General features: G+C 47.3%; 1 protein-coding gene across 1 annotated transcript in view; it reads left to right on the top strand.

The window, feature by feature from the left end:
• The window catches only part of LMCD1 (LIM and cysteine rich domains 1), a 57100-nt gene extending 35469 nt beyond the window's left edge, over positions 1-21631 (top strand). The window contains exons 3-6 of the mRNA XM_045832300.1: positions 334-589; positions 7376-7705; positions 19016-19231; positions 20969-21631. Coding sequence (XP_045688256.1) covers positions 334-589; positions 7376-7705; positions 19016-19231; positions 20969-21127 — 961 coding nt within the window. The 3' untranslated portion in view covers positions 21128-21631. The remainder of the gene's footprint in view (positions 1-333; positions 590-7375; positions 7706-19015; positions 19232-20968) is intronic.
• Positions 21632-22573: the final 942 nt, after the last annotated feature.

The raw sequence follows: 22573 nt of genomic DNA, 5'->3' as shown, positions 1-22573 counted from the left end.
AGACTCCTGCTTTAAGGCATCTCTAATGAATGAACCAGCCTTTGCCACCACAACCACCAGAAGAGTAAATGTGCTGCTTTTTTCTTCCAGCAAAAGTCATACCCCACAATCTCTACTGGTAGACAGACCGATAGACAGACTAGAACCTCCCAAATGCAGTCCCAACTCCAAAAAGGCCCATTGGTCTCATGTTACCATGTGTCTGCTGCTAACCTTTCCAAGTCACTGGAGTTGGACTTTGCACTGCTTTCAAAAGGGCAGATGCTGCCAGTGGAGACTGCCTGTCTTTTCTGGAGGTTGATCTCACTTGTCCCCATCTCTGCCCCATCTCAGGAAAATATGCAAGTCATGCAAATGCAGCCAGGAAGACCACTGCCTGAGCTCCGACCTAGAAGATGATCGGAAAATTGGCCGCTTGCTGATGGACTCCAAGTATTCCACCCTCACGGCCCGAGTGAAAGGCGGGGATGGCATCCGAATTTACAAGAGGAACCGTATGATCATGACTAATCCCATTGCCACTGGGAAAGATCCCACCTTTGACACCATCACCTATGAGTGGGCTCCCCCCGGAGTCACCCAGAAACTGGTAAGAGAGCTTCCTCCAACCAAGTGGTTGTTTTCGTACCTTCATAAATGTTAGCCATGTCACAGGTTCCTGAATTCCAAAGACAAGATGAAAAGAGGGCAAGGTTATAGAAATAGTAGGGATGGCTGTGGTTTTGTTTCTGTTCCTACCTCACAGTTCGATCTTGAAGTGAAGGCTATGTGGTCCTCAGCTTTTCTCATCTATAAAAAGGGTAGAGTTGTTCATCTGAACTCTAAGGGCCCTTCCAATTCTAGTTAAGGACTGCTTATGGTTCCCTAAGGGCTCCTCACTACTAAACAGAGGATGGCTTATCACCCAGAACCCTCCAGGTGCTTGTCTTTATCTGTGCCATCTTCATTTCCCCTCAAAGTGGCTGGCCTGTACCATTTGCAAGCCTCTAGGAGAGCAGAGAAATAGCCCTTGCTTCCGTGTAGCAGCTGAAGTCTCTTGGGCTTAGGAGGGAGAACCAAACTAGCTTTTCACAACTGTTGGGAAGAGATACACAGAGAAGGCTTGGACAAATGGTTGGAGAAACTCTGAGGAGGGTAGAAAGGATAAAGCCCACAGAGAACAGGTGACCTGCACAAGGTCACATCCTGACTATATAGAATCTTCTGGGGATCCATAAAAAGTCCCCATGCACAGGCTGCTCACCCCAGACCATTAAATCAGAAGTTCCAGATTGCAGGATCAGAATCACCAGAAGTGAGCAGTTAAATAATGTCCCAGGTAACACCACATGTGGCCACCTTCAAGACCCAGTGGCCAGTCCAATTCTGAGTACACCACTCAGATTTCAACAAGCATATTAATCAGTGGAGAGCTTGCAGAAATGCATCCAGTAGGCTTGGGCAGGTCCTGATACTCTGCACTCCTGACAAAATCCCAGGTGATGCTGATGCTCCTGGTCCCTAGGCCACACCTGGGGTAGCAAGGGCCTGGATGATTTCTACAAATTAATGAGCTAAAAGAGATCCTACAGTTTTAGTGATGCAAGCCTGACATTACATTCAGTTAAATCTCTCCTGGGAGAACAGGAGAACTTTTGGGGCCCTGCTTGGTTCCATCATCAGGGGCTCCTCCCACAGCTCCTCCTCCACCCCTGTCACTCATTATGCTACCTTGCACCGGCCTTCCTCCTTCCCGCTTGGAACACACTAAGCCCTCAACCTCCTTAGGGACATTGTACTTGCTGTTCCCTTACTTGAAATATTCCTTCCTGTTCTTGCATGGTTGTGTCTTTCTGACAGGTCTCTAACTGTGCAAACTACAGCAGATGCCACCCACCCTCCTGCTCTCCTCTCTCTCAGTTCTCCATTGTTTCTTTAGAAGCTTTTAGAAGCAAACTCTAATTGTCTCATGAGTGAAGCAAGGCCCCCGAGGGCAGACACCACAGTGTCCTGTACACTGTTCTATCTGGCCTCTTGCACTGTGCAGGTCACATGATGAACTTGAGTGTTTGTGCTGCGTTGTCCTCCTGGCCAGTGACGTTGCACATGCCGTCTGTGGACTGGTGTCACTTCTCAAAATCCTTGTGACTGGTTCACAATGAGAAGTACAAAAACGAGAATAAATGTGGGGAAATGTTTTTAGCAATTGACATCCAAGCATGTGATCAGAGAACTCTCATTCCCTGTGGTCAGATGTACATGAAAGTCTCACGTGTCCTATGCTACCTTCTCATCACGTGCAAGGAGCTCAAACTCACCCTGTGCTAGGTGGGAAAACTAACCAAATAAACTTGATCCTTCACTATAGAGAGTTGGAGCAGCATGGCTCTAATCTAGAGTATAAAAGGGAGGAAATCCCTTCTAGATAAAGTGATAGATAAAACAGAGGCAAAGATTTATTTTTTAAAGCTGTACTTTTTAAAAAGCATGTTTTAGAAGAGCACTCCAGCATTTGTGAGCTCAGCTACCCTATGAGGCAGGGATTTTTGTGCATGTAAGGAAACTCAGAATGGTTCATTGGCCTTTGCCAGCAGGGCTGAAACATGCTGGCTGGTTCCGAAGGCAGATCTGAGTAAGCCATCAAGTGGGTCTCTGAGATGTCAATGGAAACTAAAGCATGCAGCTCATAAAAGAGCCAGCTGTGGGTGTCAGGATTTGACTGGTGAAAACCCCAAGTGCTTGGGCCCCAAACTAATCAGAGGATGGCATCATCAGGCCATGATATACGGTGCCTTATAAAACGCACAGTATAAAAGCCATTCTGTCTACCCTGCATCTGGCCTGCCAAACAAGTCACATTTTTGAGACTGGACAACTCTCCCTTCCCAACTTTTTTATTTAGTTCCCAAGTGATCGGGACTGATTATATTTTGGAAATTGGACTGAATCTTGCTATCCGTAATGCTTTCCAACTATGAAAGCCAGAGAAATTCTTAAGCCTTTACAAACTGATTACAGTAAACCTAATTGCTAACATTTATTGAGTACTTACTATGTGCTAGGCACTATGCTAAGAGCCATCCATGTACAATCTCACCTAAATTTCCAATACTGTTAGGCATGTACTCTTTACCCTCATCTACAGAAGGGGAAACTGAGACTCAGAGAGGTGGCACTGCTAGCCAGATGTCCCACAGCTGACTTAAATGGCAGAGAGAGGTCTTGAGGTCAGGTCTCCCTGACTCCAAACTTGTTTGGGCTGTTCCCTTCTAGGCCAGGCCAGGCGAACTGGGCAGGTGGAAAGGGAAGCACATATCTTGGGTTAGCATTTCTAGGAAAGGCTTCCAAGAATGGGGTGGCAGGGGGCTTGAATAGATCTTTGAAAGCTAGACAGGATTTGGGGGGAGGCAAGATGGAGAAGATGAAGGGAACCAGCATCCATTGAGCATTTTGGATATGATGTCAATACCTCACGACTCCCTGTGTGTAGGTCCATTACTGTCCCATTTTACTGGAGAGGAAACAGAGGCTTGTGAGGAACCTATGCAGAGGAAGCACTCACTCATACCTGACCCTCCACACTCCTGCACACTCCGGCAAACATTGGTAATGAGTCAGAGCACTGCCTCCCACTGACCCCTCATTGAGCCTCAGAATCCTCAACACAGCACTCCAGGTAGCCACTGTCAGCCAGGATTGACATGCAACATGAAGCCCATTTCTGTCCTTGTCTGGGAGCTGGAGAAGAATCAGGAAGAGCAGGATCCGAATTGGTTCTCCTAATTCCAGAGGCCATGCGTGTTCCACTGCCCAACCTTAAGAACAGAGCTCCTTTGCCTTCCACTTTTCTGTCGGCATTTTTTATTTCTCTCCTTATAAAGCCTGATTCCAAGAACATCTTCACCCAAGATGTCCCAGCCAGATAGCAGAGCACCAAATGACTCAGAAAGATCCTCATGAAAAACTTAAAACCTAAGCCTATCTTTCCAGCTGGGCTGAGAAAAGGTATCTTGCTAAAGGCTTTTGAAACATGACCTTAGTCAGCTTCCTGGATGCCTGGACATCCTCTTATAGGCTCTGAGTGGCACAGGCAGCTGACTCAGACCCAACCCTCTCTCTCCCTCATCTCCTTCCCAGGTCTGTGCAGTCCACACTGATTGCCTGAAGGGCTGTGATGAGGTGGATTCTGAGACCCTCATCAGGGTGATTAGTAATATCTGTTCTGGCTATGTGACTAGGACACACAGGCAGGAGTCTCAGGCCAACCAGGCAGGCATCACGAAACACACATGTGGCAGCTGGATGTGGTGGCCTTGACATTGCAAAGGCAGAGAGATAGTACCCAGCTGGGGCTCAGAGCTGCAGCAAGAACACTGGGTCCCTGGGAAGAAAACTGCCTGCCTCCATGGCCCCAGCCAGGAACACATGCACTCTTCAGGCCACACACACCCACAGCCAGGACAGAGCCAGGAAAGAACACTGAATGCAGGGATCAGTAAGAGACTGGCTGGTGAGGCCACTGCTCCAGGGCTTGTACCACAGAGTTTAATTGTAAAGGTGAGCAGGAAGAGGTGCAGGACCTTTAAGGCCAGAGCCACAGATATACCCCAGGACTGGTGAGTCCTGGCACCAGACATGGGTACGACATGTACCCAGTCTACCCACCTTGACTTGATGACAAAGGAAAACTCCCCCAGTGAAGAGGGGACATTTTTTTCTCTTTGCAAGTCATCCATCTTATAGAGAGGCAGAATGAAAGGGGTTGGGACTCAAGCTGCTGAGTTCAAAGCTGTCTCTATGACATACTAGCTGTGTGACCCTGGGAAGTGACTTAACCTCTCTGTGCTTTGGTTTCCAAAGAGGTAATACAAGTACCTTCCTCCCAGGGGTATTATCAGAATTAAATGTGTTCACGTATGTAAAGTATCTAGAAGAGTGCCTGGAACATTGTAATTACCACATGTGAGCTATCCTATCATTCCTATGCCACTCAACCTTAGGGAGTGGATGGCCCTCATTGAAGAGGTGACTCCCATGAGCTGAATCATCCATGTGACTGAGACGGCTCCAACACATTCTGGCAGGGTGAGCAAAGGCCCCATTCCACTACTCCAAAATTCTTTCTTAGATCCTGGGAGCAGGGCAGCCCCAGGCAAGAAATGGGAAGATCTGCTGTGGGTGTCTGCCCCTAGGGACTCTCCCCTAACCACCCCCCAAGGTCCTGAGCCCTGCTCCAGCCTGTTGGTTGTGGGACTGCTGCTTCCCGTATCCTCTGGATGGTTGAATCTACTGCCCAACCCACTGTCCCCAGAAAGTCCCTGCCCCCCAGATGCCCTGCTTCAGACACACCCAGGAGGACCTATCATAGGGCTTACTTCCACACCCTCCAGACTCCTAACTCAGAGTCTTTGGTGGACTCAGGAAGTTTTGTACAAGGTCTCCCAATGATGCAGCATAACAGTGGAGACTGGGTTTCTCAGACCTGACTGTCTGGCATGTTTGTACTGGAAGCCACCTGCAATGTCTTACTGATCAAAAGAAAAATGATAGGTCATCTTGGTCTTCCCAAGACAGGTTCAGAGATAAGCCCTTCCTAGACAAGTAGTCAGATTCTTGTTCCTCCCAGTGTTGTGTGAAGGATCTTGGCCTCTTTGGGCAACAAGAAACCATCACCTTCTTGGTCCCCTTCACAGGCTGTAAACCTAGGTTAATGCTACTGCTCATCTCTCTCAGTTGTGGTGAGGATCAAGTGAGGCCACCACAGGCTTCTCACGATCATCAAGACCATGACAATCACGCAGCCTATCCTGAACTTTGCAGATGAGGAAACTGAGGCCCAGAGGGGTTGGGCACTTTGTCTGTCTTCTACAGAGAGCAGCTGCAGGACTGGAACTAGAAACCCAAATTTCTTAATACTCCAGGACTCTGTTGAGAAATTCTAGGCCATCTTCTGAATATGGGAAAGCACCTTGAAAAGTGTTAGGGACTGTGCCAGTGAACAGGGATTAGCAGGGTATTCTGTGAGTTTGCAGTGCCAGGGGGCATCTCAAGCAGGTGCCCCCAGAATCTAGGACAGAGCCACCAAAGGGACATCCATAGCCACCCTTCCATTGATGAGTCTCACAGGAACCCAGGTCACCTCCTCTTCCTTATCTAAAAACACTCTTATCCATAATTCTTTTATGATGAAACTTGGCAAATACCAGGCTCTGGGCTAGTACCCCCTGCCCAGGTTCCTCACCCCTGCCCCCTAAAAGCAGAAAACAACTGGACTCTTCATTATACATTGCAGTATAAATTTCCAGGCTGATTCACACAATTCCAAGATGAGTCCAGCCCCAATGATGCAATATGAGGCAGGCGAGCTCTAAAAGAGTAAATAGGGCAGCAGCCACTTGGGCAATGGGAATCAGGCAACCTGGTGGGTATGTCAAGGTCATGGTCAAGGTCAGGCACAGAAATGGAGAATCTTTATCAAGGATACTTTGCCTTTCATAGTTTCCCAGGATGTTTTGGCCTTTACCTTTATCTCTCCCTGTCTCCCCATCCCTGGGACCCACCCAAGTAAAAGATTACTGTCCAGCCCTAGTCAGGTGGCTCAGCTGGCTGGAGTATTGTCCCATGCACCAAAAGGTTGCAGGTTCAATCACCAGTTAGGGCACATACCTAGGTTGTGGGTTTGATCCCCAGGAGGGGTGTGTATGGGAAGCAACCAATCAGTGTTTCTCTCTCACATCCATGTTTCTCTCTCTCCTTCTCTCTCTTCACCCCCTTCCCTCCCTCCCTCTTCCTCTCTCTCTGAAATCAATAAATAGATCCTTAGGTGAGGATTTTTAAAAAGATTTCTGGGTTTTTTAAGGCCAAATTGGACAGCAATTCTGAACATGTTAATATTCACGAGGTTACCATTCACATCCATGTTGAAATGTTATTGACGTGAGACCTTGTTGGTTCTACCATTAGTCAATGTCTTTTCACATTTTAAATCAATAAACCAGGAAAACCCTTATGTTCATAATGATTTAATTATACTTTTCTAAGAAAAGCATTTTTAAGCTAGATTGACTTTTCTAAATTAGGAACATTAACATGAGGTAAGTGAAGTAAAAATACTCCGTTTTTGAAGGAAATAAAACATATGTCACAAAGTCAGCAAATCTAAAATGAACATCTACTCAGATTGCACCATTTTCATCAGAAAATGACTGTGCCTACAACTTGGAGAGAGTGAAAGCTTAGTCAGGGCTCTCTTGGGCATCACCAAAATTCACAACATTCCTTCCCTGGGAATCCTTGGGTTCCTCAAAAACCTGAAGAAGCTGGTAATTGTTCACCGGTTCTCAGATCTCTGCCTGGGGACCTGAGAATCACAGTGGGTTTCTGTCATCCTGCCCAGGGCCTGCAGTACATGGAGCTCATCCCAAAGGAGAGGCAGCCAGTGACCGGCACCGAGGGCGCCTATTACCGCCGCCGACAGCTCATGCATCAGCTCCCAATCTACGACCAGGACCCAGCTCGCTGCCGTGGACTTTTGGAGAATGAGCTGAAACTAATGGAAGAATTTGTCAAGCAATATAAGAGCGAGGCCCTCGGCGTGGGAGAAGTGGCCCTCCCTGGGCAGGGTGGCTTGCCCAAGGAAGAGGGCAAGCAGCAGGAAAAGCCAGAGGGTGCAGAGCCTGCTGCTCCAACCACCAATGGCAACATTGGCGATCCCACCAAAGAATACGTAAGTCTCTCCCAGGCATCCGGGGCTGCTGCAGCCACCCCAGCCAGGGCAGGCTTCTTCCCCTCATTCATGCACTCCTTCATACACTCATGCCTCCAGAAGCTCTAAGATTTCTAGCTCCAAGGGAGCTGTGGCAGGCTTTCCGTGGGAGGTACCATGGTATCTGAGCTGTGCTCCTGAAAATTTCCTCTAGTGGGAGGGCAGGTGACGTGCCATAGTGCTGAGCCACTGGAGGCTATTTAAGAACAGAGGAGGAGCCCGGGTCTGAGGGTGAAACCTCAGGGATGGCTTTGCCTTATTCTGTCCCCCAGGAAGTGAAAGGATGAGTTTGAAACTGGTGTCACTGGGGCTGATGTTTGCTAAGTGTCATAGCTGCCCGCTCGCTTCTGCCTTTTGTACCCTGATCCCTTCATCAGTCAGGTGGTTTCACGCTTCCGTTTGACATTTGGAGATAAAAGGACACTGGGCCCTCAAGCAAATTACCTGACTTGCTGGAAACAGACTGGCAGTTACCATATATTTAGGACAATAAGATGCACCAGACCATAAGATGCCCCTAGGTTTTAGAGAAGAAAAATAGGAAAAAAAATTTTGAAGCAAAAAATGTGGTAAAATATTTAATAACCTGTGACCCCACTCCACCCCCCCCACCACAGCGAGCCAGGTAAGCTACATTCAGACTATAAGATGCACCCCCATTTTCCTCCTGAATTGGGGGGTGCATCTTATAGTCCAAAAATACAGTACCTGTCTAAGCCAGATGTCCCAGGGGAATGGTAGCCCAAACAGTGCTGTCCACCCATCCAGAAAGAACCGACCTCTTTATTCCCTACTGTAGTGACTCGGACTTGTTATCTCAAACTCAAGTCCAGCATCTACAACCCCCCGTGTTGCTGGCACATTTACTTGGGATTACCATCCAATAAACCATGTTCATCTGAGACCTCTAAGGCAAAAGAACAAAATTTATTTTCTCTACCACAAATTTGGCAATGATGTTGATAAGACCCATTCCTCAGGAAGAGTGTATGTCCTGGAGGCTTGTAAAAAATTAGATTTAGTGATCATGTTTTATAAACAAATCTCTTCCCCAACTCTGCCTTCTATCCACCCTCACTCATATAGCTACTCGTCCTTAAGGATAAATACTGTGTAATCCCAAGTTGGAAGGTGACTTCTTTAAGTCATGACATTTCCCAGTTGCCCTTCCCAAGAGAGAGATGCAGATCTGAGAACACATTTTATCTTTGTTCAGTGGGGAAGCAGGGCAAAGGTGGCTCGAGATCCCACATCCCTGCCTACAGTCAGCTATAGGAAACAGTTCTGACACTTAGGAAGCATTTAAACAAGATGAGACAGTAAATGGCAGATTCCACAGTCAGAAAATAAGGTGGGGACTCCAAAGGAAGCCAATATTGATTGGCCTGGGCTGGTTTGGGAAGACAGCGTTCTCCTTCCTTACCCTAACCCCAACCTAACTTCAGTAACTAATTACGTAATTATTGTCCTCGAGTCTGTCACCGCCTAGAGGCTGAGATCTAATCTTTATCTCTGTACCTGCAGCAGGGGCCTTCAATAGAGATAGTAGGTGTTCAACACGTGTGTGATCCATGAATGAATGAACAAATGAATGAATAAATGAATGTTCAGACTAAATTAAGCCTAAAAAGATGGGGACAATTTGGATGCCCATTTTGCCTAGGAGGATTAGGAGATCTCAAGGTCACCTTTATTAAGCACCTGTTCTGTGCCAAATGCTATGCTCACTCTTTCAGGGTCTTTGTTTAATTTGCACAGTTGCCTGATGGGGAGAATGTCACCAATCCCATTTTACAGGTGAGGAATCAGATTCAGAGAGGATAGGCAGGTAACTTTTCCAAGGTACCCCAGTTTCTATGCGGAAGGACATGGATCCAATAGTCTTTCTAGAGTTATAAAACCCTTGTTTCTATCCGTTTCAGGAAGAAAGGAGGTAGGGTGCTCTTATTGAACTCCCTCTTTATCTCCTGTAAGCCAGGGAGCAAATCCCATAAAGGCAGCTAGATAGCCTGCCAGGCCATAGACCCTGTGTCCCCAGCGATGCTGCGTTTAGGTGTGGACATGGGCTGCACACCCTGCACTGCTCTGCTTTACCCCAGTCAGTGGCCGCATTACGTGAACACGGGTGCTGGCCTTCCTGGGTGCTGTGTTTCCCTCGTTTCTCATAAAAGGGCACTGCAGGACTGTTACCAGTGCCGAGAATTAGGCACAAGGTCTGATTTTTGCTCCCCTGATGAGGGCAGTGAACTTTACTCTAAGTGGTCAGGGCATTCAACTTAAGAACCCGAGGGTGAGAAGGAAATTGTACAGCTCAGTCCAACATCCCAAATCCAAACAGAGTTGTATGGGAAAAAAATGTAGGCAAAAAGAGGGGCACGTGAAATGATGATACTATAACTATATTGGTAACATATTGCTGTTTATCATCCTATTAACGATCACTATTGCTGTTGCTAGCAGCTACAATTCAGTGGGCATTTCCATGAGCCAAGGGCAGTGCTAAGCACTGCAGCATGTAATGTAAAGCTCCCAGCCACCCAGGGACGTCAAGAATGGCTATTGGATTCAAACCAACTCCTGAAAGACCCCAAGTCCATCTTTCCTGTCTCCCAAGGCTTATTTCTCAGAAAGCTAATGGATGTTGTACTACAGAAAGGTCGTGTGGCCATGTAAGTTTGGGAGATATTAGAGCGAACAAGACTCAATGGGTTTCTTTACTGCAGCACTTCTCAGAGCCTTCATAGGCTAACGCAGTTGTCCTCAAACTAACATCACCTAGAGGGCTTATTCAAATTCGGAGGGCTAGGTCCAACTGCAGCTTCTTACTTAGTGGGTACAGATAGGGCCTGAGAATCTGCATTTGTAATGGGTCACCAGGCTGCTGCTGACACAATCTGGGGGCTACACTTTAAAAGCCACTGCTAAAGAGTGTTAAAAAAGGCCTAACATATAAGCTCAGCAAAAATGAAATCAGCAATTTGGTCAATGGTGAGGGTCCAAGAGACGATAACCCAGGCACTTCCTAGATTTAGTTGGCTTCCTGGCTTCAGGAGTCCAATTTGCAGAACACTGCACACCACTCTCGCATTCTTTGAGATGTCCACAAGGAGTTCTGGAAACACAGGCACAGAATCAAACACACTGCTGTATAGCTGGCCCTGACCACTCATGTCTTTGACCACACTCCACTCCACGGTCGGAGGCCACGAGCTCTCACTTTCCTCTGTGCTGCAGCTCAGCCTGTCATGGTCATGACCTTCCTCAGAGACCTTGGGAGGGGCTCCGACTCGGGCGAGCAGGGTCAAGCTGCCGAGACATCCCCCACAGCCCTTTCATCAAAGTGTCCTCAGACGAAGGGTTATCTAGACCAGAGGAGCCTTATTGCCAAAAGCCTTTCCCAGCTTGCCCATGTGGAATTCCCACCCATGGGCTGAGCTGTGAGCGAAGCCAGATAATGGAGGGCCAGTCAGGTTGTGGAGATGATGGCATCTGAGCCCAACCCATCCTGGTGGCCAGAGCTGTCCAGTTCTGTGGATCTCAGCATAGTTCGCAGATCTGCACCTCCCCTGTGGCTTTCAACCCTCGGGCCTTCAGACAAGGTCCCCTGACAGGACAGGGTGGCCCAAAATCAGCCATAGCACATCTGAGAGAGAACCCAGGGGTGGCTGCCCACACCAACCACAGAGCAGTCCTCTGAAAGCGTTACTATCACTGGGGGTAGGAGAGGCGGGGCACCACGGGTAGTACCTTCAGAGTAATCGCTCTGCATGAGGACACACCATGGCAGAAATACCCCAGATACCAACTCACACTGCCTGTCCCTCCCAAAGCATGCCCTTTAGGTCAGTGAGGCCAATTAAAAACCGAAAAACATTTAGTCTCCCTCTTTTGCCCTCACTTGCCTCACTGTGTGTGTGCGTGGACACACACACAGGGAGGGAACTGTTTACTGCAGAGCAGGCCCATTCATCTCTGAGTCCCCCTGACAACCAGCAAGAGAGGTTGGGGCTGCCATATGCATTTCACAGATGTGGAGCCGGAGACACGGAGAGGTTAAGCAGCTTGCTGATGAGAGATGGGGCTGGGATTCCATCCCAGGTCCTGCTGCACCGTAGACCGCTGGAGTCTGAGGAGCCCTGGGTGGGGCCCAGCAGTGTGGGTGGGTACAACAACACCAGGGGCGTGTATTTAGGTTTCCTGGGGTGAACAACAGTGTTCAGAGTAACCCAAAACCCAGCCCAGTGGAGAATGTGGGGGCCTCTTGTTCTGGGTGCCAGAACAACAGAAGGACTTGCCTGCCCTACCCCACTCCCACTGGGTCTTGGGGGCTTCAAAGGGTTCCGTGGCCAGGAAGCTTCCAGCTCCAGTAACCTGTACCCTTTCATACCAGAACAGTGAAGCCCCAGACTCACTTTCCTGGCCCTCTGCTCCCCACCTCTCCCACCTGGATGGAACCTGTGGGCTCCTGAGTACCCTGCAGGCAATGACCTTACTGCTCTGATGGCTAATGTCTCCACCAAACCTCTTCCCTGCATCAGAGAGCTTACTGGATATTCTCTCAGAAATTGAATATACAGATATTTCCTAGGCATGGTCATTTTGCCCAGGCATTTCCGCCCTTCCCTGTACCCCAAACTTGTAACTAAAGAAGGAGGAAAGAAAGCCAGAACATAACATTTAATGTAATCGCCACCCTTTAGTATTTATTTTTCCTGCCATCCCCCCCACCCCAGGCCCTTCCCCACAACACCCCTTTTTCAGGCCAAGCCATGCCAAAGAGAGTGACTAAGAGGGGGGGAATATATTGAGAAGTGAAGACCTTCCTTGAAATTGTAAAGTTTTCTTAATTTGGTCCAAATTATAGTATGGCCCCACCCCCCTCTTCCCACAAGAATGCACAGAGGAGGGACTCAGAGACCTGGGTCCCCACCCTTCCACTGAGGTCTGCCTCTCAGATGGAAACCCACAGCAGCTGGCAGCTCACCGGACTCCAACCCCAACAAGGGACATATTTGTGGGCAAGGGACTTCCAAGTCCTTGTCCGAGCAGATGTTTGGCTTGTGGGCTTGGCAGGGCGGCTTGCCTGGCAGGGTGGCTCCAGCCTCTATCTGGTAATTTGAAACCACTGCCCTGTCCCCCACCTTGTGCCAGGCTGAGCTGGAAGACAGGATGGGAAGAGACCCAGAGACGCAACTCTGAAAAATCACCATGGTTACCAGGCTTCTCAACATCTGCCTCCCTCCCTTATGGTGGAAATATTTTAATAACATTAAGCGTTTTTTCTTTTTCACAGAGAATTCCCTGTATTCCACTTCTTATGCTTGTAAATACTTTTCCATGTTGCCACATAGGCCTCACAAGCATTTTCGTTTCTTCTGAAATGAACTGCGTGATATTCCATTGACTGAAACAGGGGTTGGCAAACTTTTTCTGTTAAAGGAAGAGAGTGAATATTTTAGACTTTGCAGCCATACAGTCCCAGTCACAACTACTCACCTCTGTCCATGTAGCAGGAATGCAGCCATCGACAATATCCAAACTGATGACCATGGCTGTGTTCCAATAAAACTTTATTTGCAGACACAGGCAGTGGGCCAGATTTGGCCCATGGAGGTAGTTTGCTGACCCCAGAACTTGAAAAACCATAAAAAATAGTTTTAGCTTTTTATGAATTACTTTGGTTTTGTCCAATTTTATGTGGCTCTCATGGGTTAATGGATGACGGGGATGAGGAGGGGGAGGATGCCATCTACTACTCATTGACCAGGTTGTGCCAGGCACCAGCCGGAGGCTTCGTTCATACTGTTAATTTATTTAATGCTAAGAATTATCCTACAAGGTAGATAATCCCCCTTTTCAAAGACTAAGAGATTGAGACAAGTTCTCAGTCAACTTAAACAGTGTTTTCAAACTTCTGATTATAACCTATCAGTGGACAGTAAATTGATTTAGTGAATTATAACCAGAATTTTTGGGGAAAAAAAAGAAGTACTTCAGGGGAGGTAAATATTTTTCTGGAAACCTTTTGTCTCAGGGGTGTGGAGGTGTTCATGTGTTTCTGTAATACATCAGGTCATAATATGTATTTCCTACTCTGGATCACAGACAAAAAAAAAAAGAAAGAAAGAAAGAAAACATACAGTTGAGGAAATCATGTAGTCACCTAGCTGGTGAGTGGTTAAACCAGAACTGGAGCTCAGGCCCGACCCCAACCCCAAAGAGTAGGAACTCCCATTGCCAGACCCCTGGCTGGAGGCACCATGAGAAGCTGGTGCCTAGGGATGGCCACATGTAAGGCTTTCCCCTCCTCAGCAGTCTCTGTTTGCAGGAAGTCAGTCATGCCCACACGCCACATGAGCTGCATTCGAGAACACCCCAGGCTGACATTCTCCTTTGCAAGTGTAGATTTATGAAGACTGCCCAGTTCCATCCCCACCCCAGCCCCCCACGCACACCTCACTAGATACCCAGTGAAGGAGATTCAGTTAGAAACACCTAACATTTTACCTGGCATGACAGAGAGCCCCATATTCAATAACCTGCCCTAAGCAGAAGCATGAGGCAAAGTGGTTGGTTGGCATTCCACTTCCAGCAGTGACCTTCACATGTAAAGCTTTTCTCACAAACCAGGGCCTTTCATGTGTTTCAGGGGAGGAACATGAGGCTCAGAGAGGTGGGTGACTAGCCCAGGGGCTAACCAGTGAAGAAGCCATGGTACAGACCTCATTCCAAAGCCATGACCCTAAGCATTGCACCCAACTGCCTGTCCTGCACCTGCAGGAGCCTCAGGAAAATGACAGTTTTGGGGGGGAAGAGAGCACAACAGCCTACAGATGCCAGAAATGAGCTTGAGCCAGGAAAGGAAAGGGGAGGGGAACGTAGGGGAAGGGAAGGGAGGGGGAGGGAAGGGAAGGGAAGGGAGGGGAGGGAGGGGGGAAGGGAAGGGAAGGGAGGGGAGGGAGGGAAGGGAAGGGAAGGGAAGGGAGGGGAGGGAGGGGAAGGGAAAGGAAGGGAAGGGAAGGGAGAAGAGAGAAGAGAGACAATTACTCGAATACGTAAGGCTGCAAAGCAGAGATGGTGCATAATCACCATAAGAGGAAATGAGGAGATGCTGTTTATAAATAAATTATTGAGTATTTGTATTGGAAAGAACCCAGCGCCTGAATTCAAGGCCCTTGTATTAATATTTACTATATTGTAATGGTGAGATTTTCACAGGGCACTCTGGGTTTAGACTGGGTAGGTTCTTTGGATAAGAGCCTTCCAGAAGAGAGAGCAGGGTTGGGACAGAGCTCTGTTGTGCTCAGGGATCAGCAATTTGGGCAGGGCTCAGTGGGGACAGCTGATCCCTGGCCTTGTGGCATCATTCAGAGCAGCTTGCAGGCCGAGTACTGGAGCCTTCTGAAGCTCCTTCCCTCATATGCCTGGCCTGGCCATGGTGCTGGGCAGATGCAAATAGCTAGGGCTGGGCCAGCTGTAGCTTCTGTGTCACCCCAACATGGAAGCCTCAGGACTTTGTCCCTTCCAGCCCAAGGCCAGGGTGTGTGTAGTAAGAGAGGGAGCCCGTGGGAGCTGTGTTGCCCTTATGACCTCCCTTGGGGATCTATAGCATCCCGTCCATCTGACAGCAGCAAGCCTTTCAGGTGGGGCCACATTCAAAGGAAGGAACAGAAATACCCACTGGCTGGAGGAGGGTCCCAGAATTTGCAACATCATTTTCACACAGAGAACCTCAGCTTTCTGGGGCCTTAGCCTCTGAGGCAACCCAATTTACAATGTTCCTCAGCTTTCTCAAAGCAGGATTTTTACAGATTACAAAGGTCCAAAGTACAGAATTTTCAAACTCTTTCTTACGGACCCTTATCATTAAGAATGTCTCGCCACTTGAACCGGGACGGGGCAAAGCTTCAATGGCACTGGGAGAAGAAACATCATGTTCGTTCTGCCTGTGACAGGTCCGTGGCAGACATCCTCCCCCAAGCAGGGATCGTCTGCAAACTAAGCTATGTGGCAAATGTTGGAAAGATTCTCATGAGCAAGCTCTGGTTTTAGATAGTTGGAGATATGAGTAAGAACCAACTGATAGGCCAATGATGAGTGTTTTTCCCTGTGCCTTTTAACATAGTCCCAACAGACTTCTACTTGACCACACTATCTCCTTAGGCAAAGTGGCCTAAGAATGACCACATTGGGCTTTCTTAAAAATAGTCTAGAATTTAAGCAGGCTAGGAATTCAAATTGGCTTTTGCTATAACCAAATCAAATTGGTGATATCATTTTTGGTGAGCTTATTTATAAGGTCATTTTTAAACACTATGACAGTGGTTCTCAAAGTGTGGACTCCTGACCACACCAGCATCCCCTGGGAACCTGAAAATTCCTACGCACCATCCCAGACCCACTGAATCAGACGCCCTGGGGCTGGGGCCCAGCAGTCTGTTTAAACGAGCCCTCTGTGGGATGCTGGGGCAGACTGCAGTCTGAGAATCACTGCCTTTGGGCGGGGGGAGTACCTGCCAAGCCAGGCACTGGTGGTAGCCGAGTCTGGAGCAGTGACCAGACAGTGAAACTCACACAACTCCATACCAACCTGCATGCTAGCAGTGTTATGGAGGGAGCCCCAGGCCTCCAAACCAAATGCAGATCCCACCGTTAACATGACTTTGTCATCTTGGAAAAAGTGAGTTAACATCTCTGAGCCTCGGCTTTCTTAATTTTTTATTGATTTTTTTAAGAGAGAGAAACAAACACTAATTTGTTGTTTCACTTATGTATACATTCATTGGTTGCTTTGGGTATGTCCCCTGACCAGGGATCAAACCCACAACCTTGGCATCTCAGGATGACAGTCTAACCAACTGAGCTACCCAGCCAGGACCTCTTGGCTTTATCTATAAGTAAGGCTGAGATAGGAAATAATGAGATTTTACTGGACCCTTATAGAATCCATTAACTCTGTTATCTCATTTAATCATGCAACAATCCTATGTTATTGCTAGTAGTAGTGTCTCCAAACTAAGGCACAGAGATGTTGGGTAACTTGTCCAAGGTCCCACAGTTAGTTCCTCTCTCAACCACCCCTGCAATTTCAGAATTATAAAGCTCAGTGGCAAAGATTATAGCAGTATAAGTTTGCACAGAGGAAGGTGGGACCAGGGTCCTAGGCCCCAGGCAGGCTAGGCATTCTGCTGTCGGTGCCAGCTGCCCCCAGTGGTTGGGGGGCTACCAGGTGACAGAGCCAGGTCACTGTCAGATCTGTTATTCTTTGAGATGACAGGAAAAGAGTCACAGAAAACAGCTCAGAGGCATGAAGGAGAAAATTGGTTCCTGATACATGTTGACAGGGCTCATTACCCAGACATCTTACTTTCATAAAGCCACAGTGGCACTGTTTACTTAGAAGGGCTGGCTACTGGCAGTAACAGGCCAGGAGCCAGGGGTGCTGGGGAAATGAGAGAAGAGACATGCCTCATGCTGAGGCTCGGAGACCAAGCTCACACGCGCGAATCTCTCCTCCTTCCTCCACTCTGCCGCCACAATTGCCTCCCTGTAGTACAAGCCAGAACACAGCACAAACCCTCACCTCAAGAACCAGTCATGGCTCCCCATTACCTCCAGAGTGAACCCAACCCATAACCTGGATTCAGAGCCACCCAGGATCACCCCCAAACTACCTCTCTGACCTCATATCCCCCATTTCCTTCTCTGAGTCGGGGCCCTACTGATGCCCTGGGCCCACCCAGGTGCATCTGCGCCCCTCTCCCCTTCCCTACCTGTAGAAATGTGCTGGTGGGAGCCCCACTGATACATCATGGAGATACTCGACCCAGTGTCATGATCGGCAGCAAGTCCCTCTGTGTGGGAGGAAAGGACTGGAAATCTCGACCTGTGAAATTTAGAAAGACAGACAGACAGAAAATTCACTTCATACTGACATAGCCATTGCCAAATAGTTTACACTTCCCAGCTATGCTGAAAGAGATGGTGAAAATAGATGAATGCTGATTCACCACTTTTGGCTTAGACCCTCTGATGCGTTCCAGGCACAAGGTTTTCACGCCCCACCTTCTTGTGGGCAACACTGAAACCACAAACCTAGCACAGTCTAAGGAACATCAGCAGGCATTCAGGGTCAATTAACCAAACGTATTCTTTCTCTAGACATCTATTCAACAACCACTATGCCTAGGGGCTGCCATCGGCATGGGGGCATTCTTTGTCATTTGGTTTTCTTTCTCCAACTTTCACTATTTTAATTTTTATTCCCTCATCATATACAAAAGTATATTATCAATAAGTGTGTAGTGAAAGTATTTAAATTAAGAATATTCAGTGTTTAGGCTCTTAACATATGCCTACTCGTGTCTGCATGACAAAACAATAACTACTTCAATGGGGCTGACATGTAACTGGTGCTTGGTAACCAAATTCTCTTCCAAAGCCAAAGTCAGCAAATATTTTCTGTCGAAGGGCAAGTAGTAAATATTTCAGGAGTTTTCAGCCAAGATCCAAATCAATGATATTATGTAGGTATGTTATGTAACAAGCTAGAAAACAAATTATCGCAATTTTTTTTATTTTTTAAATTAAAGATGCAGTTAACCCTCCAACAACACAGTTTAAACTGTTTGGGTCTCGTACAGTTTAAACCCATGTCATTCGAGGTTCAGCTGCGTCTGTGATCCACGGTCGGGAATCCAAATGTGCAGAGGGTCATTTTAAGTCACATGCAGCTTTTCTTCTGCATAGAGGGCTGGTGCCCTCACTCCCACATTGTCCAAGGGCCAACCGTATAATATTATAATTAAGTTCAAGTTTTTGTAACACAGGCTGTATTAGTTCGGGCTATCATAATTGGGAACTGGGAATACCAGAGACCAAGGAACTTAAACAACAGAAATATATTTTCTCAGTTTTTAAATGAATTAATTATTTAACTCTCCTCAGTTTTAATTTTTCTTATGGTCAATATCAATAGCTATTACCTATGTGAAAAAAAGTCTTTATACTCTTCTTAAGAGCATAAACTGTCATGAGAACAAAAAGTTTGAGAACCTCAGGGCTAAATCAAGTACCTTATTTAGTCTTCAGAACAACCTACTAAGTAGGTAGTGTTATCCTACTTTGCAGATGAGAAAACTGAGGAACAGAGAAGTATAATAACTCATTCAGGGTCACCCAGGAAGTAGAGAGACAAGCTGAAACTCGAACCTGCGTCACTTGTCTCTCATGACTGCCTTGTATCTTTGGGGCCCTCCCCGACCCCTCCAGGTGTGTGAGCTCTGCAAGGGAGCAGCGCCTGCTGACAGCCCCGTGGTCTACGTGGACAGGGCCGGCTACGACAAGCAGTGGCATCCTGCCTGCTTTGTGTGCGTCAAGTGCTCCGAGCCGCTGGTGGACCTCATCTACTTCTGGAAGGATGGTGCGCCCTGGTGCGGCCGCCACTACTGCGAAAGCATCCGGCCCCGGTGCTCCGGCTGCGATGAGGTAATAGGCAGTGGGGCTGGGAGGTGGGGTGGGCACCCCCACCATTGTGGGAGACAACCCAAGGCCAAGGGGAATGTGGCTTCACTGATGATGTGATCCACCAATAGGAACACTCAGGCTCAGGTCACGCTTCACACTCTAGCCTGTTTTTGCCTCTGCAAAATGGGTCCAATATTAGTTTCCACCCCTAGGATCATTGGGATGGGTCAGAGATAGCATGCCTGTCCAGCCTTGTCCTTGGCACTTAGTAAGTACTCAGGAGAACATCGTAGGGGATGTAACAGGAAGCAGGTACCTGGTTCTGCATCTATTAGTTGTGGTTATACAACTCCTGTGCCTCAGTTTTCTCACTTAAAAAACAGGAAGGATAACAATGTCTATTCCATGTGGTTACTATGAAGATAAACAAGATACTGAATGGAAATGCTTGTCATGGGCTTGACCAAGTAGCTAATAAATGGGAGCTGCTCTTAGTCTTAGGATAATGTAACATAAAATGGCACAACAACACAACATTAACCTACTATAACACTGTACAATAAATACAATGCAATGCAGTTGTTAGAGATGTTATGAAAAGGACTCAGCTGTCCAATATGGTTTAAAACTAGAGGAACTCCCAGGTGTATTAATAATGATAATAATAATTGTGATAATAATAAGTACTATGCACATGCCTTCAGTGGTGGGAAACTCACTACCTTTATCTTTGGCACATATGAGGGTCTTCTTCATTCTGAGCCAAGAGCTGGCTCCTACCACCTTCCACAGTTGGTCTTCATTAGAAGTTAAGGCCTGTTACCTAGTAACTGTCATCAAGTGACATTTAAAAAGGAGGACTGTCAGCAGGCCTGCACCACAGCCTCACTTCCGTGAGGACAGCAGTATGTTCACTGTAACAACACTCTGCCCTTTCTTCAGGGCTCATGATGAGTCTGTAACTTGCTATGTACTTTAGGTGCGATATGCTATTTATACCTCACAACAACCCTGTAGAGGGAGACAATCATTACATCCCTCTTATGTGTGAGAGAAGTGCAGCTCAGAGAGGGCAATGATAATCACGGCATCGGCTTTGTATCCATCAGCACTCCAAGCACTTCATATGTAGTAGCTCCTGCAGCACTCATAAAATCCTATGGGATGGGTAGTATTTACATCCCCATTCTACAGATGTGGAAACTGAGGCCCAAGGAAATTAAGCAATTTGCCCCAAGCCACAAAGCTAAGTGTTTAAGTGATACTTTACACCCAGTTCCTATGTGACCCCCAACCTCCAAAGTCACGTCTAACCAGTGTACAATCCTGCTCTTTCTGAGCCTCGGGTTCCTCACCATATATATATTCCAAAGTGTCACTTTCTTCTGAGCTTGAGTGACATGTGTGCTGAAGACTCTTGAAGACTGGCCATAGGCAGCTTCACTATCATTAGGCTGCCCTCACTGGAGTATTTAATATTGTCTCAGAATACAAAGGGGCTTCACAATTGACCCAAAGAGTGTTCCAAAGACTGGATGAGTAAAACCTGCTGATGGTAGAGGACTTTTCTTTCCATTCAAGGAGCTACGGTGCAACCATGACCTTCACCAAATACTGTGCTTAGTGCCTCAGATTAATGTCAGATTTCTCCATTGAGGCACTTAAAGGTCAAAACAAAGATAGGATGAACTACCACCCTACAACTTGCCTTCAATATACTGTCTCTACTAAGTTCACTTCTTCTGCTCTCCTCTCCAGATAATATTCTCGGAGGACTACCAGCGTGTGGAAGACCTGGCCTGGCACCGAAAGCACTTTGTCTGTGAGGGCTGCGAGCAGCAGCTCAGTGGCCGGGCATACATCGTCACCAAGGGTCAGCTTCTGTGCCCAACTTGCAGCAAGTCCAAACGCTCCTGAAGGGCTGCCTGTCCATGGCCAGAATCCACAGGCACCCTGTGAGGAGGAAAGCCAGGTGTGCTGAGGCCTTCCTACAGGTCTGATGTGACAACCTGCAAGCAACAAAAACAGTGATAATTTTTTCAGTGAGAATATATATACACATATATTCTAGGTGGGTGGTGGTGGATCCTTGAGGGTCAATAGTTTCAAAGCCAGAAATGCTCTGAGAAGTCTTAGGATGGAGTTATTTTGTTTTTGTTGCTGTTGTTTCCCAGCTACCAACTAAAGACACAACCACTGCAAGGGATGTCTAGGAGGAGTTTCCCAGAATGCAGTTCTGAGTGATGGAATCACGTAGCTGTAGAATGTGCGTGCTTTTCCGTGAGCCTGGGAGCTCCCCCATGAGCAGGGTGGTATCCCAACAATCGTTTGTTGCCTCCTTTCAAATGGAATTGGAATTTTAAATAAAAACCTCTTTTTGGCATGATAAACATCCTATCAATAAACATTTTATGTAGTCCACATATGCCCTTATCTAATTATTTACACTAAGGCAGTGATTTCATGGCATCCATTTAGCCCCATACCCCTGAATGCTGGTGCTGGCAAAGGCATTACAAATGCTGGTGCGCCTCTTCATCGATGGGTCTCATCAGACTTCTTTGGAGAAGGGAGGTCCTTGGAGCAGAATCCCACCCCCAGTTTCAGTTTTCCCTAGATCACTGATGGAATGTGCATGTTGTATTTCATGGTGTACCAAAAAGTAGCCTCCTGGGAGCTGAAGAGCTGCTTAAGAAAAGGGACCAGACTCAGCTGCCCTCAGAGCCCAAGCAGGTGAACCGCTCTGGGAGTAAGACCAGGTAAAAGATTGGGGAGCCACCAAACAGGGCCACATGAGACCTGGTGACTTGTGTGGACAGACCTTAAGAAATACTAGACTTTTATGAGAAATCTCTCTTTTTTAAAAAATATTGCCAACTGAACATTGAATGAGCCAAACAGAAAAGGACTTAGAACAAGATTTTCTTTTTTATGGCCTCCCTGGGTATTTCCAGCCTCCAAGTTAGTTTACTTTCCACAATTTCTAAGAAAAAAAAACACATCTTTTTCTACTGCAGATAAAAGGACAAAAAAATAACATGAGTCCTAGGAACTCACAGTCCCATCTCCAGTGACTTTCTTTCTTTCTTAAACTTCCTGTCTGTCACCCAGTCTCTTGAATTTCAACGCCCAAATTTTGCTCTCATCATCTCTTATCTGCTGCACCCTCGTTCATGTGGCTACAAGTCTGACCAAAGCAGCTGCAATATCCTTCCAAGGTGGTTTTCTGCGTCCACCTCCTCTGTAGCCACACTCAGTTTCCCTGTCCTGTTTGTCTTAATGAGAGAGAAGCTATGTGTTGTCTGCCTCACCCACCCTTCCTGGCTCCCCATTTCCTCTCAAGTTAAGAACAAGTTCTCAACC

This window comes from Phyllostomus hastatus, unplaced genomic scaffold (genome assembly GCF_019186645.2).
Source record: "Phyllostomus hastatus isolate PE091 unplaced genomic scaffold, TTU_PhHast_1.1 phas_contig_16, whole genome shotgun sequence".
In the NCBI taxonomy this organism is placed as follows: domain Eukaryota; kingdom Metazoa; phylum Chordata; class Mammalia; order Chiroptera; family Phyllostomidae; genus Phyllostomus; species Phyllostomus hastatus.
This window is presented reverse-complemented; position numbering and strand designations above follow the sequence as displayed.